Source organism: Struthio camelus, chromosome 18 (assembly GCF_040807025.1).
Source record: "Struthio camelus isolate bStrCam1 chromosome 18, bStrCam1.hap1, whole genome shotgun sequence".
NCBI classification, from domain to species: domain Eukaryota; kingdom Metazoa; phylum Chordata; class Aves; order Struthioniformes; family Struthionidae; genus Struthio; species Struthio camelus.
Genome location: NC_090959.1, coordinates 7,574,273 through 7,591,211, shown reverse-complemented (window position 1 = coordinate 7,591,211; position 16,939 = coordinate 7,574,273). Strand labels below are relative to the sequence as shown.

The 16,939-nt window shown below is 59.6% G+C and overlaps 1 protein-coding gene across 6 annotated transcripts in view; it reads right to left on the bottom strand.

The window, feature by feature from the left end:
- Positions 1-5,262: 5,262 nt before the first annotated feature.
- The window catches only part of SRC (SRC proto-oncogene, non-receptor tyrosine kinase), a 37,431-nt gene continuing 25,754 nt past the window's right edge, over positions 5,263-16,939 (bottom strand). For all 6 annotated transcript variants that reach the window (XM_068912851.1, XM_068912850.1, XM_068912852.1 and 3 more), the window contains 9 exons: positions 15,732-15,830; positions 15,061-15,164; positions 12,877-13,026; positions 11,921-12,076; positions 11,287-11,466; positions 11,081-11,157; positions 10,332-10,485; positions 10,085-10,216; positions 5,263-9,206 (listed from right to left, as the gene is read on the bottom strand). In XM_068912851.1, the coding sequence (XP_068768952.1) occupies positions 8,998-9,206; positions 10,085-10,216; positions 10,332-10,485; positions 11,081-11,157; positions 11,287-11,466; positions 11,921-12,076; positions 12,877-13,026; positions 15,061-15,164; positions 15,732-15,830 (1,261 nt within the window). In that variant the 3' untranslated portion in view covers positions 5,263-8,997. The remainder of the gene's footprint in view (positions 9,207-10,084; positions 10,217-10,331; positions 10,486-11,080; positions 11,158-11,286; positions 11,467-11,920; positions 12,077-12,876; positions 13,027-15,060; positions 15,165-15,731; positions 15,831-16,939) is intronic.

Genomic DNA, 16,939 nt, shown 5'->3' with positions numbered 1-16,939 from the left:
GCTGTAACTCAGCTACCGGGAGTCAGTCATTCATGGGGTCAGGGTCACGCAGTTGTGTCAGTCCCTTACCCAGCTATAGGCTATGACTGTTTGGGGTGGGGGAGTGGGGGGGGGAAATGCATGATGCAGCCAGAAGCTAGGCTATTGTGTCTAATAGCATCCAGGAGCAACTTACAGAATTGAATGTGCATATGAGAGGAGACTTCTTCTGAGATGGGAATTGTTTCAAAGAGGTCACGACATGCAGCTCATTTCATTAGATAGCCTGACTGATTTACTAGAGTAGTCTCTTAAGGCAAGTTTGGATCGTTCATAAATCTTTATCAAGATGCATCTTTTTTTGTGGTGCTTTTACCAGGCTGAAGCAACTCCAAGAGACTTGAATATTGTCCCTTTAAAGGTAACTTCCTCTGCTTTGGAGGTTAAAAACACAACCAGCATGAAGGAGTTTCCAACACTTGCAGGAAAGCTACAGGCAAGTCAGGGGGCTCTTTCCTTGGACTGGTAGAGTCCAAATACATTGATACTGAATTCCTCTGCATGAACGTGGGATGTCATAGCATGAACTTTTTGTACTGGCACCTGGGCGCTTTGCTTGCCTAATACCGAGGCACTTCCACCCTTCCGTATACTGTAGGCAGTGTCAACTAGTACAGCCTTTGTGTTTGAAACGCTACTTGCGGTGATCTTTCACGCTCAGCAGTTGTGATCTGCTGGAACTGAAACCAGCTTCCTCTACCCCTCCTCTAAGCCTTGGCAACTAAGTCTGAGCTGTCAGGGGTTCAAGGCAGATCAGTGTTAGCATGTTTAAAAAAAACTAATAAGTCATCTAGAATAAACATGACAGACAGCTCTATCACCTGCCAAGGTGAAACATGTCCAAGGAGTTGTCATGATATTAGCTACAGCATAAGGAAAAGAATATAAAGGAAACAGGTTTACTGATACCAGAGGAAGGCCTCTCATTTGCAAGTTATGGCAAGATCGTCGTCTGCCTTGTGAGCAACTTTTAATAAATTTAAGCTAATGCAGTCATTTCTTTTAAGAGTACATTTTTATTGCTAACTAGCCAAGTTCCACTCTACTGCAATTTAAATAAAACCTAGTCACAAAGCCAGACAGTCCTTTTGGATGAGAGCAAGCCCTTACTTCATACATCCAGTTCAATACATACATCTGCAAGACGCACAACTGTAGCCTTTCCCTTCTAAGAGATCCAACTTGAAGGAAAACACTTCAAAGGGGAAAGTTGCCAGTGTAGTGACAAAAGAGATCTCAGCAAGCTGATGCTTAAGAAATTTTTTTTACAGCACTCCCATCCCAAACAAAGAGCACTGATTGATATGCACATAGCACTACCAGAATACCATCTTAAAGTCTTTAGCACACAGAGATACTATCTCCATTTTAAAGATGGAAAATTAAAGTAACTTCATCATGGTCAGACAGAAAGCCTCAGGCGCGGTGGGGAATCCAACCGGCTTTGACATCCCATGCTAATGCCCTGCTCACCAGAGGATCCTTCTCTATAAGGGACCATAAAGAACCAGCCTACAACTGCAAAATAGATCAAACCTGATAGCTTTTGAAAAATATCATCAGAGCTTCACTGCTTGTGCACAGCAAGTTGGATTGAGGCCATACAAACCTGTCTCTGTGCTCTCAGGTAAGCACTTGCTAGCTACACAGAAGTTAACTGAGCAGAGGAAATTTTTGCCACGTTCCCAAAGAGTTGCCCTGCCAGAATGACAATTGAGCACTTCTATCATTTGACACAGGATTACAGAAGAGGTAAGCCAGATAACTTGGGTGGACTATGAACTACTCAGTGATCCTGCATATTGTACCTGAGGCACTAAGGGATCTCTTTTCTGGGAGAGGCAGGGACCTCATACTGCAGGGGCCACACAGATTTGCAGGTGCTCCAGGTGGGTAGTTACACTAGTGATTATTAAAGCACTGGGGTTTAAAACACAGCTGCATGTATCCTGCCAGGTCCTGTCTGGCTCAGACATTGCCCAGAAGGGATTTGGCACAGAACAGGTCTCATAACCTTGTGTTATTATAAAGCATCAGGGAGCAGGAGCTTTAAGCTGTTTCTTTGCCTTTCCATTTGAAGGGAAGATAATTTTCTTTTCTAGGTCACATAACAGACCAGCAACAGAGCAGGGACGGGAAAGGAGAAAGACCAAGCTCAGATGCCTAGAAAAAGAGATGCAACTTAGCTCAAGCAGGCCTTGGGATTCTCACTACAGCCTCAGGGTCCTGGGGGCTTCTCTCACTCACACCTCCTCACCACCTTCTCTGTGCTTCTGTGCCGCTTGTAACTAGAGCGACTTGGGCACTGCAGGGCTTCCTTGGAGAGAAGGGTTGACCATTACTGTCAGGCTACCATGGCTTTCTGAATTCTAGATCTGCCAGGGTTTCGGTCTCACATCCCCTCATCTCGGGGATGCTTTAGTCAAGTTCTCAGCTCTGACTCACTCTTTCCCTCTTGGTTGGGCAGTAATCCCAGCTCAACTTGTGTCCAGCTCTGGGGTGGGCTGGACCCATCATCCACCTGCTCATTCATCTCTCCCAGCTGACACCTGTTGGCTAATCTGATCTGCTTTTTGGGCTTTGAAAACTAGGGGGAGGCAAGAGAGAACAGAGCTGTCTTAGAGCCAGCAGGGAAGCTCAAGAGCTCTACTAGCTTTACTTCCTTCCTCTCCTCTTGACCTTCCCCCAGATGCAGAAAGGTGGTGCTGCCTACCCTCAGGAGAGGCTGGCTCTGCTTCTCCCTGCCTGGTGCTCTTCTCCCAGTTGCAATATTGCTGGGAGATTAGTTCCTCCTGCCTGGATGCTCTCCCTGCTTATACTGATAGAGGCCTGCAGCGCGGCTGGCTGCCTTAATAACACAGGAGCAGCAGAAGGAGAGAGACTGATCCCAGGCAGGAATGTTTTGAGCTAGAAGCACCCAGCAGCCAGGTCAGAGGGAGGCAGCTAAGTCCAGGGGTGCCCTAAGACCTTCAAATTCATCCCCTCATGCAGTTACACTAAGATTGGTCCAGCCAAACCCCGCTGCTCCAGGGAAGCAATCAGTGATGCTTTGGGCCACAGACAGCCCTGTCCTTGCTTGCTGGAGCACATTGATCTTGTGGTCTCTTGTTCCTTGCACAGAAAAAGCATTTTCCTTGCCATCAGTGGCTGACAGGAGCTAAGCGGTTCAGCAGGTAAGGACTTCAGCCCTTCCCCCTGGAGCCAAGGGACTGACCTCTGGTGAGAGGGCTTTGCTACATCTCTGAGCAAATGCAAATCCTCTAGTAGCATGACGAGGAAAGACAAACCATCCAGGTGCCACCCAGACCTCACAGAGCAGCACTGGGCACCGTGAGCTTTCACCCGTCCTTGCTGCTGGAGCGGCTGCTTCTTGTTACAGATAGAAAAGACCAAGAGGGCAGAGTCCAAGAGAGCCAGAGGAAGGCTTCACCCCCCTGAGTCAGAGCATGCCAGGAGCATCCTATTTACTCATTGCTACCGATGAGCAGACAGACACAGAGGCTGCTGAAACTCCACCGCTGGAGAGCCCCGAGAGCCTGGTGCTGCGGCACAAAGCAGAGCCCAGAACAGGGCACAGCCCTTCTGCGAACCAGCCCGTGAACAATCGCCTCTCTGCTTCCACACCAAAACCTTTTTTAGTGGGTCTGGGTTACGGGAAAGACCACAGACCCGCAGAGCAGGGGCCAGGGTTTGCTCTGGGCGCACGGAGCGGCCCCGGCTGCCTCCCCGCCTACGAGCGGGCGTTTCCCTCCTTCAGCATCTCGGAGACGAGATCAAGAGCCAGGACTCCATGCGCTTCGGGGGCTTTACACCAAGCTTTGGGGAAAACAAAGGGGACGTTCAGGCCAAGCAACAATCATCCCTGCCTTTTTAGGGGCTCCCTGCCCATGGCCACCCCGAACGGCCCCAGCTTCCTCTGGCGCCCGCCCCATCCCCGCTCCAAGCCTGCCCACGGGGTGGCTGGCAGCCCTGACCTGCAGCCCTCCGCCGCTCACGTAACGCCCAAATCCTCGGCTTAGCTTACAGGGCAAAACAGGGGCAGGAAACAAACAGCCAGATTAAGCCCGTTAAGGAGGTAAGCGGTGTAATCCCCAGAGGCATCTGCCGGGCTGAGGCTGGACAGCCTGGGGGCCGACTGCTGGCATCCAGCCTGCCGGGGCTGCAGCGGCCCCGCTCCTCGTCTCCCGGCCGGAGCCGGGCTCCCGAGGCGGCCCGCGGCTGCCAATTAGTACTCTAAGGTCATTAGGGGGCCGGCTGCACTCTGCCTGTCACAGTTACATGCGTTTGGGCTTATCTGTACGTCTCGTCTCCTCTGACCGCTATAGCTGCACGCGAGGAGAGTCCCAGTCGTCGTCTTAAGAGCAGCTGCCGCTGAGGACGAGGCCTGGGCACGGCAGCAAAGGGGAGAAGGAGCAAGAAGAAACGAGCCGTCCTGCAGACCGGCCCGGGAGCGGCGAATCCTCACCCGTGCCCCCAGGGCACGACGCCGGAGACCCTCGCTGGTGCATCGGGGCTGGGCCACGGCACCTGCGCCTCCTCCCGGGGCTGCCCTGGCCCGAGCGACAGCTCCGCAAGGGAAAAGCAAAGGGCCCCAAAAGCCTCGTTCCCAGCTCCCCTCTGCAGGGACGGCAACGCCACCAGCTCAGCCCAAGCAAACCAAAGGACCCACCAACAGGAAATAGCCCTGCCATCAATTATCATCAATTATCGCTTTAAAGAAAAGTAAAATACAAAGCAGGAAACACTTAAGATGATGAGGCTGACTCACCTGCCTTAGGAGACGAGAGCAAGAGCGGCAGCGCGCAAGAGCCCAGCGCAGGAAATTCGTGGTGTTAAACCACCCCGCAGCGGGTCCTGAGCAGCAGCCCCCTGCCGCAGGACCTGCTCCCCGCGGGCTGCACCGCGTCTCAGGTCCCCCCTCGCCCAGGGCAGGATCCCAATCAGCTCCCTGCCAATTACCCCAACGAGGCAGGCCTGTGCTCATCAGGTGGCCCAGACGCAGTGGTGCGAGCCGCCCGGGGTTTGCAACGAGGCTTTCTGCCCAAGCAGCAGCCCTCTTTTATAGGGATCGGGCCCGTTTTATGCAGGAGGGTTTGGAGTTGCCTGGTGAAACGGCCGGAGCGGAGGACGTGACGCGAAAGGGCTCCTCTTACGCGGCCGGCGCGAACCGGCGCCTCCCGGCACGGGGACCCCAACGACTCTGGTCACACACGAGCGACGCGCTTTTTCTTTTGAGGTCTGTTTGTATTTAATTATCAAATTGCAAAGTATTTACACCAACATTAGAGTTTCAAAGCTTCTCCGCCCCCACCACCCGCAACGCTGGACGTTTGCGGGTTCTTCCCAAAGTTTTATTACTATCCCAAAAAAAGAAAAAGCTAAATGTTTTACTCGGACGCTCGGAAAGGCGGTGGAGGGGGGACAGAGGGGAGCAGGGGAGAGAGAAACAGATCCACGCGTTCTCTGCATAGTCGTCTGGAGGTTTTTACAAAACACTGTCCACAAAGATGTCGACAGCGGACGAGAATACCTTGTACGGCGTCACCCGCGCCCCTGCATCACCGCCCGGCAGCATCGTTACGGAGGAGACGGTCCCCGCTCGGGTTTACCGGCTTAGCAAACAAATTGGCAAGCACCGAGGGGGACGGAGGAGAGCCTCTTAACGCGCCCGGTGCCTCCGGGCGACGCCAGCCGCGAGGGATGGCGCAGAGACGCCCGGTGCCACCGAAAGCAGGCGCCGGAGCGAGCGCGCCCGCCAACGGGGACCCCCAGCCCCTTCGCCCCTGCCCCGCGCAGCCCGGCGTCTCCGCCTCACTTATATTACTGCCTTCTGGCCTGAAAAGTCGGCACGCTTTCCCTTCGGCGAAGCTTGCCGGGAGCCAGGCGGAAGCGGGACGGCCCCCGGCGCTCCTTAAGTTAGCGGTCGGTTATTGCTCTGCCTCTGGTCGCAAGCAGCCTGACGGCACCAGAAACCGAAGCAAGGGTTTTTAACGTCATTCCGGTCCCGGTTTGCTCTTGGGAGACGCTGCACGTGCTAAAGGAAGGGACCGGTTACACGTCAGCGCGTGCATTTGCCCTCGCTCTCTCCCAGCCTTCAGCTCAGAGCCGGCTCCCGGGGCCGGGCAGCGCGCCGCTCGCGTGCAGCCATGGCTCAGGGGCCGCCGCCGCCTCCTTCGGGGACGAAGGGGTTTTTCTGCCCGGTGGCGGCGCCGAAGGAGGTGGCGTGACCGGGGCTTTTCAGCCAAACGTCCGAGAGGTGCACCAACGAGAAGACCCCGAACATCACAAGTTTTGACGAGTCCCTGCACAAATGCAGAAATCCAGGTGCAGCAAATGTGCTTGGGGAGGGGGGGGAAGAAAAGGGCTTTGAGCCCCCAAATCATCTAAAAATTCATTACAGCAGTTGCTGTTCTCCGAGCCCACGAGACGAGGATTGTGCTGTACTGACCGAGCTGATTTCGAGGGAGCTGCTGATTCAAAAGGATCTGCAAACAGACCGAGGACTTGTTGAATAAATAAGACGTGGGGCAGGAGGGGCGCGACGGGAGGGAGCCGAGCCGCCGGCCGCCGCCGCGCAGGAGCCTGCCCTTTCGCAGAGCGGGGCTGGCGGCGAGCGCACGGGGCTGCCGCCCGCAGCGCCCTCCTCCTCGGGCCGGCAGCGGTTTCTCCCTGGCGCCGCAGCATCCCTCGCCCAGCTTTAAACGGGCGCCGAGATGCTCGCGCCGCGCCAGGCAGCGGCCGAGAGCGGGGCTGGCTCTGCGCGCTGCGGGATGCTGAGGGGCGCCAAGCCCCCGGCTCACAAAGGATGGAGGCAAGGAAAACAAAGACGGCAGAGGAACGAGCGGCGCGCGACGCTACGGGGCCCAGGGGCGCACCCGAGAGCCCCAAGGTCCTGCCGCGCGAGGAGGCCAGGCTGTCGCGATACCGGAGAGAGTAAACCTAGTCCTAATGGATGGCACGAAACGCTGCTGAGCTCTCAGAAGAAACGCCTGGGCTGAGAGCAACACACACACACACAGGCCTTGGACAACGGTCCTGTCCCACAAGGGTTTTTGGCACAGAGGACATCGGGAATAAGGACAGGGACTTGGGAGCAGTGACCCTAACCAAAGCCCAGTAAGCCAACAGGGCAAAGGACTCCAGTTAGGCACAACCGTCACGTCAGTGTTACCGCAGGGGGGAAAAGAAACCCACATGCAACTAAGTCAACCTCTGGGCGATCGCCCAGGCCACGCGAGGGCTATGTACAAACCCCCGCCGCAGCTCGGGAGCACTCCTCCCGCGGAGAGGAAAGGGCTGCTCCACTGCTCCGGCCACCTCGCTGGCCACCGGGGCCGCGGGACCTACAGCTTCGCTGCCAGGTGGGGTTCGGGCTCCGAGGATGGACCTTTGGGAGCGAGCAGGAAGATGATGAGCCTGCAAATGTCTCCTACGTGGTGCACCGCTTCCCAGGGACGCTCCTCCGGTGGCCGAGAGCCATCGGCACGGCGCTCGCTTCGCCCCGCGGCACCGCAGCCCCACTGGGCACCGCGGGTCGGGGGCAACGGGAGCGAGGGCAGGCTGCTAAAAACGTACCGGGCGGCCAGAAGCACCCATGAAAACCCAACGCTCCCCCTAAAACACTCCCACACCCCCAGGGACTCGGGCACCACGTCTGCATGTAGGATGAAGGAAGAGTGAGTTGGGACGGGGAAACCGCACCGTTTAGGACTTAAATCTGAACGCAGCAGAACAGCAGTGCTGTCAGAGGAGGAGCGCCGCGGCCCATCCTCCAAGGATGCTCTGTCCCCAGCCACATGGCGGGCCAGGGACATGCGGGGCGACAGACCGGAGAGACTCTACAGTCCCTTTCTCTAGCAATGAAAAACCTTGCAGCAAAGCGAGAGGGATGGAGAGCGCGGCTTGGTGTTGTTCTCGTGCTTTTTGTAGGGTACCGGCTGGAAGACCAGGAGGAAAACCCATCCGAAGCAGCAGGGTCAGGCAGCAAGGCAAGGGAAGGGCCTCTCCTGGCATCTCCCGTGGTGGTGTTCCCAGAAGTAGCTCTCCACGTGACACAGGTCCCCTTTGCTGGGGAAAAGACACAACTGGAAGACTCAAACCTGCCCCCGGGCAGCCCCAAGACACAGCTGAAGTCACCAGAGCCGCAAGCGGTTACATTTAAAACTCCCAACACGGGCGCTAACACAGCTCAGCCGCAGAGTCCTGCCCGAGGCACGGACGGCGAGCTCCAAGGCGGAGTGATGCAGAGCGGCCAGTGTCCCGGCTCCCACCCTATGTCTGCAGCAACGCTGCGGCGAGGATGGAAGAGGTGGCCGTCACCAGGCCTGGCTGCACCGAAATGTTAACATCCGCCCTCTGGAAGAGTATCCAAGTCTGAAACAGCTACGGCTGGTGCCTTCCCCTAAGTGAAATGTCTCCGCGAATCTCTTGGGGGGACCGGCGTGGAGAGGAACCGAGGGGCAGGCGAAGGGGGCAGGGAGACTTGTGCTGATGCAGAAAGGCGGGGGGGGCCAGGACCACGTGTCCGAGGTGGGAGGCAGTGTCCTGCAGCGCTGACCTCCGACCCAGAGACCTGGGCGCCCGCAGGCACCACGGAGCTACCAGCAGGGAAAAAGTCTCACAAAGGCCAAAGGCTCTCCAAGGATGATGCCCCGTGAGCCTGCTTCTCCGCTCACCCTCCAGAGTGACGTCTCTGGCCCAGCTGGTGCACAGCACCTGTAGACTCCTCTCGCCAGCAGAACGGCGACGCTTCATTAAACAGGGACCAGAAGTTTTAACAAGCCACAAGAAAATCCAGCACCTCTACTGTCCACGCCTGGAGGCAATGCTCTGTCCCGCCCCAAGGGGCTGCTCCTCAAAACCCACCTCGTGTGCGAGGAAGGTAGACCTCTGTGAGCCACGTGCCCCACGCGCGCACAGTGAGGCCTGGGGGGGTCTCTAGCGCCAGGAGCTCCAGGTCTATAGGTTTTCACCGGGCTGGTACTGGGGCTCTGTCGACGTGAAGTAGTCCTCGAGGAAGGCCTGCAGGTACTCGAAGGTGGGCCGCTCCTCTGGGTCCTTCCTCCAGCACTGGCACATGAGGTCATGCAGAGACTCAGGGCACTCCGGCGGACAAGGCATCCGGTAGCCCCGCTCCACTTGGTCAAGCACCTCCCGGTTGACCATCCCTGCCAGCCGAGAGGAGACACAGCACCAAGTGAGAGCAGGCCACATCCCTCAGCAGCACCTCTACCAGCAGGGACCACAAGAGCACGATGCTGGGGCAGTGAGCTGCAAGCCGTATGGAGAACCCCCATGGCTCACTTCGCATAGAGAGAAAGGGGACCCGCCACCCGAACACCGCTTGTCCTTGGTAGCAGACACCCCGTCACCTCATTGGGGGTCCGGAGCAGGACAGGGAGGGTGGCTGTGACACCACGGGCCCAGTGATGACAGCACATCTCCACAATCCCATCCCTTCACCCCAGCAGCGGCCTACCCCAGCAAGGCAGGACCACTGCTCCTGACCTACAGTCATCTTCCCACTTGGAAGATGACTTGCCCATCAACTTCTTTACTGGGAGGGTGACTGAGCACTGGAACAGGTTGCCCAGAGCGATTGTGGAGTCTCCATCCTTGGAGATATTCAGAAGCCATGTGGACAAGGTCCTGGGCAACATGCTCTAGGTGACCCTGCTAGAGGAGGGGGGTTAGACTAGATGATCTCCAGAGGTCCCTTCCAACCTCAGCCGTTCCATGATTCTGTATCAACATGGAGCCGAAAGCTGACTTTCCTACACCACGTGCTGCTTGCCATTCGCTGTTCTGAGGCTCACCTACCCCAGCACAGCATGGTGTGACCCGGGGACAGGGCAGCATGGGGAGTTCACCATCCAAGACTGCCCTCCCTGCCCAAATATCAAGAGACACATCCCTTCAATTCATTCCTTTGCTAAGATGGTTATGGGAGGCAATGTAACACTGTGGGGAGTGCTGCTCAGAGGGCAGCTGGGGTGAGGACACTGCTAAGGCGACAGCATTTCTGCTGGCAAGAGCCCGCTCTCACCTGGGTACGGCACTCTGCCCTTGGTGGTCAGCTCGGTCAAGAGGATGCCAAAGGACCAGACGTCCGACTTGATGGTGAACCTGCCGTACAAAGCCGCTTCAGGGGCCGTCCACTTGATGGGGAACTTTGCACCTGAATGGAGAGATGCCATGAGGGACTGCTCCCAGAAAGCTGCAGGGCCTGAGCCCGTTGCAAGCAGCTCTCGGAGCACATGGTGGCCTCGCTTCAGCAGCAAGCCAACGTGTACCTTGCCGGGCGGTGTACTCATTGTCCTCGATGAGGCGCGCCAAGCCAAAGTCGGCCACTTTGCACACCAGGTTCTCGCCTACGAGGATGTTGGCTGCACGGAGATCGCGGTGCACGTAGTTCATCCTCTCCACATAGGCCATGCCAGACGCGATCTGCAGCCACACGGAGCAGAGCATGAGAAGCAGCTACGGGAGCTGGCACACCCCGAGCACCTTGACACTCGCTGGGTGATGCCAGGGCCCTGGGGAGCAGCTGCCAGCACCCCGGAGGGAGGCCCTGCAGGGCAACAGCTCTGCCGCTGGACCAGACCCAGCCAACAGGACGTAGGAGCAAGAGTTTGCTCACGAAGAGCCACGCACACGCAGGCTCATGGTGACAGCTACACCAGCTGGCTAGGGACACCTGGCACTGATGAGACCCTTCCTTTTCCCGGGGACTGTGCAAAATGCTGGTGCCAGACCAGGGCCCAGCTGGAGCCACCGGTGTAGGGCTGTACTGGCAAGATCCACCCATGCCACGACCACAGCCAAAGCTGCTGGAGGAGGGGGCTTAGCACGGGGTGCTCGCATGGCTTTTCCAGGTGGGATTTCGTTTCCCTCCTGCCAAGCTGTGCCAGGATCCCAAGCACCCCGCGACCTGACAGCAGCTGGACCCACGTGACAGACACAACGGCCAAGCGAGCTGCTGGTGAGCGCCACCGGAGCAGGATGCTGAAGGACCAGGAGACCCGGGGAAGCCTAAACCCACCTGAGCTGCCATGTCCACGAGCTGTGGCAGCCGCAGGTACTTGCCCATCTCTCCCTTCAGGAAGTCCAGGAGGCTCCCTGCGAGGAAGACAATGGTGAGAGCCGGCTCAGCCACCCAGATGCTCTTGGCTCGGGAGCTCGGTGGATCAGCTCTGCCCAGGCAGCTCAGCTCTGCCCAGGCAGCTCCTGCTGCCCAGAGGCACTCACCTTTGCTCATGTACTCAGTGACAATGTAAATAGGCTCCTCCGAAACCACCGCGTAGAGCTGAACCAGCTTCTCATGGCGGAGCTTCTTCATGACCTGGGCTTCCTGCAGGAACGCCTCTGGAGACATGGTGCCGGGTTTCAGCGTCTTTATGGCCACTCTGGTGGTGCCGTTCCAGGTCCCTGAAGCACAAGGCCGAGGCCGCTCAGGAAACGCCTCTGTTTACGAGGCACAGGGCTGTGTTCCTGCTCCCCCCAGCACAGCAGAAGAGCCATCTGGAGATGGCCAGGGAGAGAGGACGCTGTGCTAATCCTGGGCCACTCCACGTCCTTGCAAACCCCCCTGATGGAGGAAGCTCCCAAGCAGAGGAAACACCTCCTGCAACCACCACCTCCTTCCTTCACCCCAAATCCCTGATCCAAGGGGCAAAGACACCATCCAGGCTTGCTGCTGGCCAGACTTCATAGGATCTCACTGAAAAGACCCTGTGTAGGCTGGGGAGATCCCAGGCCACTCTGCAAAGGAGGGCAAAAGCAGCCGCTCTGTTCATCTCCATCCCTCCTCGGCTCCACGTGGCTTCCCCGGGGCAAGGGCCGATGCCCACGGGCTCAGGTATGGGATTGCAGGAGTCCTTACCCATCCACACTTCTCCAAAGCAGCCTTGCCCCAGCTTCACCTCGAGCCGCAGAGACTCCCGGGGGATCTCCCACGCGTCCTTGGCCAGGCCTTGGGTCTGGGGCTTGGAGGTGGGGCAGACGTTGGTGAGGCGATGACACAAGCCATCGGCGTGCTCTAGGGCACGAGGGGAGAATTGCAGCAGGACACTCTGGCACACGACACCTTTACCCTGCCTCTTCCCAGCCAAACACCTCGGAGGATTATATCCAGACCCACTCCCCTCTTCCCTAAAATCCAAGCAGCTTTTCGCCTGGGTCTCCTCCGCCGCGGGCTGGGGGCCCCCAGCTCGGCGCTCACTTCCCGACAGCCGCCTTCCTTGCGCTGACGGCTGCTCCCGCCTGCGTCCCACGCGCCTGCTCAGGCGGCAGCTCTGGGCAGCCAGCGACTTCTCCGACTGTTTTCCCCCAACACCGAGTACTCATCTCCCTGTGGGGACGTCTTGTTCTCCTTGAGGGACAAGGACAAGGACTGAGGGATCGTGCAGGGTTATTCCTCTGGCCCGAGGACACCCTGTCTCCCGGCGCTGGAAATCAGCTCCTCTGCAGCCTGCAGCAGCGCAGCCGAGGCCAGCGCTGCCTCCTCACCCCGCAGCCAGCCCCGACACGTCCCGCAGCTCCTTCCCGTGGGCTAGCATCTCCTCCCGGTTCCCTACCAAACCGCTGCAGCGAGCCAGCGATGCTGCAACCGCACTCACGAGGGCAAGGCTGGCTAGGCACGGGGGCTATCCCAAACTGGCTTCCCACCGAAAACGATAGCGCTGGGCTCCCCTCTGACGCCACCCTCTACGCCGGTCCTTCCCCATGCCGCAGCCACTTGCGGGCTGCCGCAGCTCCTGCTGGGCTTCGCCCAGCCCCGAGGGCGGCCGGCGCAGGGCGCTCGCTGGGCGCGGGCCGGGCTGGGCCGCGGGTACTCACTGGAGTAATAGGCCACCAGCTGCTGCAGGCTGTTGAACTGGGTGCGCGAGGTGATGTAGAAACCACCGCTGTCCAGCTTGCGGATCTTGTAATGCTTCACGTTGAGCCCCTTAGCGTTGTCGAAGTCGGAGACGGAGAGGCAGTAGGCGCCTGCGGGCCAAAGCGAGCGGCTCAGGGCGGCGGGCGACGCAGCCGGCCCCTCGGGGTGCCGCGGGGCGCAGGCGAGGGCTCTGCAAACCCCCGGGCCTCTGCGTGCACCGGACCCGGCCGCCACCTCGTCCGACCGGGGCTGGCCGGGGCGGCGCAGGGACGGCAGCTCCCTGCGAAACACCCCGCGACCGCGGCGGGGATGGGGCAGCTCAGCCCTGGGGCACGGGGCGACCGCCGCGGCTGCTGTCGCAGCCCCGGCAGGCAAGCGCCGGGGTGAGCGGGCTCCCTCCAAACTCCCAGGTTTTAACAGCGTGGCTCAGCTCACAGCCGCCAGCCTGCCCCAACATCCGGGCGTGAATTTTTGTTCAGCCTCGGCCAGACGGTCCCAGAAACAGCGTGGAACGGAAGAAACGCTCATCTCCCACCCCGCTGGGTGCACAGAGAGCAGAAGCGAAACAAAGCCCTAAAAAAGGAAACCCCGCTGCTGTTTCCTCCTGCACGGATGCTGCTGCAGGCCAGGACACGCAGGGAGGGAGAGGGCAGACGGCAAGGAGCCGCTGGGCGGCAACCCCTTTCCAAAGTCGCGGGAAGGGCACGAAGCAGTACTTGGCCTCTCAGGGAGGAGTAAAGGGACCGGCGGCCCCAACTGCCCCCTCCCCAAATGCCACCGCCGACATCGCTCCGGGCCTTTGTCGCTGCTTTGCCCGCACTCCTGCTGCACCGCGATATCGCGGCCCCAAATACTGCAGGGAAGGATTTATGCCTTTGCTTAACTGAACTGTTTCCACTGGAATAAAATAATAAATAATGCCAAGTTCAAATCACCAAAACAGAATAGGTCAAGGAGCTTTTCCCAGAGGTGCATTTGGAGCCAAAACTAAACCGTGTTTCCAGGTAAGAAACAGCATCTTCAGGCTGCTGACTTTCAAAAACTACAACTCTCACTTTCAAGAGACACGAAATGAATACGAAGAATCGTTACACATGAGGAAGGACCTAAACATTCATCATTTGCCAGGCGAGTTGCCCAAGAAGCACATTTTTAAGATCTTGGACTTATAAAAGAGCTAGCAAAAAAACAAACAAAAAAAAAACCCACCGACTTGGGGAAGCGGAGGGGAAGGAAGAGCATCCTCCACCCTGGAGCCAGGAGGTGGCAAAGCAAAGCGCAAAGCCCCACGCAGAGAGCGCAGGGCTCAGCAACAAGAGGCGCCCGCGGCACAGCCCCTCGGGCAGAGCCCGGCGCGGGGCCCCGGGCCCGGCTGGGCGAGGGGAGGACGCAAAGCGATGCCGTTAGCTCGCCCCTTCTGCCGTCCCGTCCCGCGGGCGGCTGAAACGGAGCCGCCGCGCTGCTGCCCGGGAGACAGGACGCTGCTATTTCCGTTTCCAAGGGCTTCGGAGGCACTCGGGTATTTTGGTGAATAAGATGTTGGGGCCAAAATGGGTAAAAGACAGGACTTTTCTGCATGGGGGGGACATCTGTGGCTCCCTTTTGAACGTCGGGAGGAGAAAGGGGAGGAAAGACGACGTCTTTAAAAATAAAAATGAGCCAAAACGCAGCCGCCAGCGCTGCGCAGGGAACAAACCTCGGCTGCACAAGCCCGGACAGCAGAGCACAGAAACCAAAGCGGGAAAGGCAGCGAGCGGAAATCTCTCTCTGCAGCACCAAGCCAGCCAGGCGGCGGGCGGTGCGAGCGAAGCGGCCGCGTGCCCCGGCGGAGGGCACCGGCGGGGGCCGACCCCGCGCCGCCGGCTCCGCTCGGCTCGGCCCTCCTGCGAGTCCCGGTCGCTAACGGCTACCCGGCTGTTCCCAGCGCGGTGACCCACTTCCCCGAGGCCGGCGGAGGGGGAGGCAGGGGCGAGCCGCCCCGCTGCTCGAGAGGCGCCCGGCGCGCGGCGGGGCTGCGGCGGCCCGATCCCGGCGCCGGGGCGATCCCGCCTCCGCGCTCCGGCCCCGTCCCAAACGCCGCACCCGAAGAGCCGGGGAAGGGGGACGCTTGCGCCCGCCGGCTGCCGCCCGGCAGCCCCGCTCACCTTTCGTGGTCTCGCTTTCCCTCACCAGGAAGGTCCCGCGGGGGTTTTCCGGGTTGAGCAGCAGCCGCTCGGACTCCCGCCGAGTGATCTTCCCAAAATACCACCTGGAAGAGCAAGCGAGAGGCTCAGCGCGGGGCGGACCCAGCCCACGTTTTCCGCTTTTCGGAGGGGGCGGGTTGCTCGCCGGGGCGAGGGGTGCCGCGCAGGCCGGGCCGCGCGTGGCTGAACGGGGGCCCCCGGGGCCGCGCGGCTGCGGCCCTACCACGCGGTGCAGGGCGGCTTTGGAGACGCAAGCGGCACGTCGGGCTCCTGTCGGGCCGGAGGGGTTTGCCGCTGCCCGCTGTCCCGGCGTTGCGGCCGCCTCCGCGCTCACGGGCCCCGTCACGGGCAAGCGCCGGGGCCGCGCTTCCCCGACGCGCAGCGCAGCGGCTGCTCGCAGCAGCAAAAACCGGGCCGAACCGGGCGTCAGACCCATCGGGGCCCCTCGTAGGCTCCAGCTCGTCCCCCCGCCGCGCGGACGCTCAAAACAAGGACTCGGGGCCCTTGCAGGTGTTGCTGAGGAGCATAACAGCGGTGCCCAGGACCAGCGGGACGGGGGACAGAGAGAAAAGCGGTCAGCCCCGGGCTTTTTTGTTATTGCTTTCATAAACGGCCTAAAAGACGGCAATTACTCTTCAGCCTGGATGGAGTCTGAGGGCGCAACGTAGTTACTGGGGATGTAGCCCGTCTGTCCGGTGGTGAGGGAGTGAGCCAGCCACCAGTCACCTTCCCTGGAAGAGAACCAAAAGAGACCGTGTGAAGCCGGAGCGTCCCCCAGCGCTGTCCCCTGCCACCCGCCCGCCGCCCCAGCGGGGCCCCTCCGGGCCGGGGGCGCCTCGCGCGGGCGGGCAGCAAAGCCCCCCGGCGTCGAGCCGGGTCCGGCCGGAGAGCGAGACGCCCCGGGGAGGCAAGCAAGCGGATCAACGGGGACCAAAAGGCAAAGGGGGTGGTGGTGGGGGGGGGGGGGGGTGCATGCAGAGCGGCGGCAGGCCCTGTGCCCACCGCAGCGCAGGGAGCGGGAGCCCCGGCGCCCCGGACCCGCTCACGCCGTCCTCCCCGCGGTGGCCCCCGGGAGGCTCCGAAGCGGGCCGGGGGCAGGGGAGGACGAGAAGGAGACTCCAAAGGACCCTGGAAGGAAGTTTCCCCTTCCCAGCAGACAGCAGGAGGTTCCTCACGCAACATGGATGTTCTTGTCCATCAAAGACAGAATCAATTTTGGAAAAAAAAAAAAAAAAAAAAAAAAAGCTTTTTTTTAGCATGCGTCTAATTTCTTCTGACCACAGGGGAGACCAGATTAAAAAGGAAAACTGCAGATTCCTGAGACGAGCGCTGCAAGGATTTGCCAGATGGTTACACTTTTCAGGGCAACCTTTTCAAACCCTCAAAAAAAAAAAAAAAAAGTAATGATCTCAATCTCCGCTAACAGACGGGCTCCGGCATAGACCCCGACGAGGGCTGGACCCCACACCCCAGGGCAACTCCGATCCATCGCTGCTCCCTGCGCAAGCGTGAACCCCAACCTTGCTGCAGCAAGGAGCCCCTGCTCCCCGCTCCGGGGAGGCGCTAGCGCCGTCAGCCCGGGAGCGGGCCGCCTGCTCCGCCACCAACACCAGCCTCGAAACCAGCTTGTGACATTTGCTTGACCCAGCTGAAAACAGCCGGGCTTCCGAGCGGCCGCGAGAAGCCAGACGTGGCCACCGGGTCCTGCCGCGCTGACGACGGCCGGGGGCGTAAACACCAGCAGGTATCTCAGCTGTTCAGATATTACAGCAAAAAAGCTGCCTCCACGACGAGCGGCGGGGAGCTCGCTGGCGGAGGGACCAGAGCCCCGGCAGAGCCA